This window comes from Nannospalax galili, unplaced genomic scaffold (assembly GCF_000622305.1).
Source record: "Nannospalax galili isolate Female #2095 unplaced genomic scaffold, S.galili_v1.0 C48054127, whole genome shotgun sequence".
NCBI lineage: Eukaryota > Metazoa > Chordata > Mammalia > Rodentia > Spalacidae > Nannospalax > Nannospalax galili.
In genome coordinates, this window is record NW_008460150.1 from 1 (window position 1) to 723 (window position 723).

The 723-nt window shown below is 42.7% G+C and overlaps 1 protein-coding gene across 1 annotated transcript; it reads right to left on the minus strand.

Annotated features, from left to right (window-relative positions):
• Positions 1-9: 9 nt before the first annotated feature.
• On the minus strand, positions 10-712 carry LOC103728238 (activity-dependent neuroprotector homeobox protein 2-like). The gene has a single exon (XM_008826328.2). It carries the CDS (start codon positions 710-712, stop codon positions 14-16), a length of 699 nt encoding a protein of 232 aa, XP_008824550.1. The 3' UTR covers positions 10-13.
• Between the last annotated feature and the right edge of the window lie 11 nt (positions 713-723).

Here is a 723-nt window from a genome sequence, read left to right on the forward strand (position 1 = left end):
ACTGCCTAGGACTTTAAGCTGAGTTTTGTGGTTCAGACTCAAAGTTCAACCTGTGTTTAACATTTCCAAGTTCAGACATGTCAAAGCCTAGAAGTACAGTGGGTTTGTACATTTCTATTGTTTTCATGCAAATATACCTTCTTTTTCGAAAAAATGAAGCCACATTCATTTTCCCTACCCCCAAAAGTAAAGACAACAGCTCTATTTCTTTTCTGCTAGGATATGGTTTCTTATGAAAATAATCTCTAAGAAACTGCTTTTTTTTCTTATGGGAATGGCATTTGTGTTTTCTAAGATCCAATGCTAGGGCCTGGAGCAAGTCATCACTGCCCACCAGTCCCTTGGTCATGCTTTCATTCCCTTGTCTCTTTAAAGGACCAGAACAAGTCCCTCCCTCTAGACCTCCTGCTACATCAGCCTTTAGATCAAACATGGGCTCTTCCCCACCCCTCTGGGCTTCTGCTCCTAAATGGCCATTTGGCCACTTTCTCTTTACATTTACAGGAAAGGCAGAACCAAGACTCATTTTCCCATTGACTGACTTCAGTTCACTGCTCTCAACAAAACCAGGCTGGACTTGCAAGTCTGAGCTTCTGTCCTTGGGAGCACATTTACAATAATGCAGCAAATGGCCAGCAATGGCTGCAATGGTCAAGTTTCCAGTATAGACTTCCAAACAATAGACACACCTGAAGGCTGGAGGCCTAAGCATTGTTTGGACCA

Coding starts and splice junctions, on each gene's coding strand:
- LOC103728238 (XM_008826328.2), bottom strand. CDS start 712: ATGCTTAGGCCTCCAGCCTTCAGGTGTGTCTATTGTTTGGAAGTCTAT.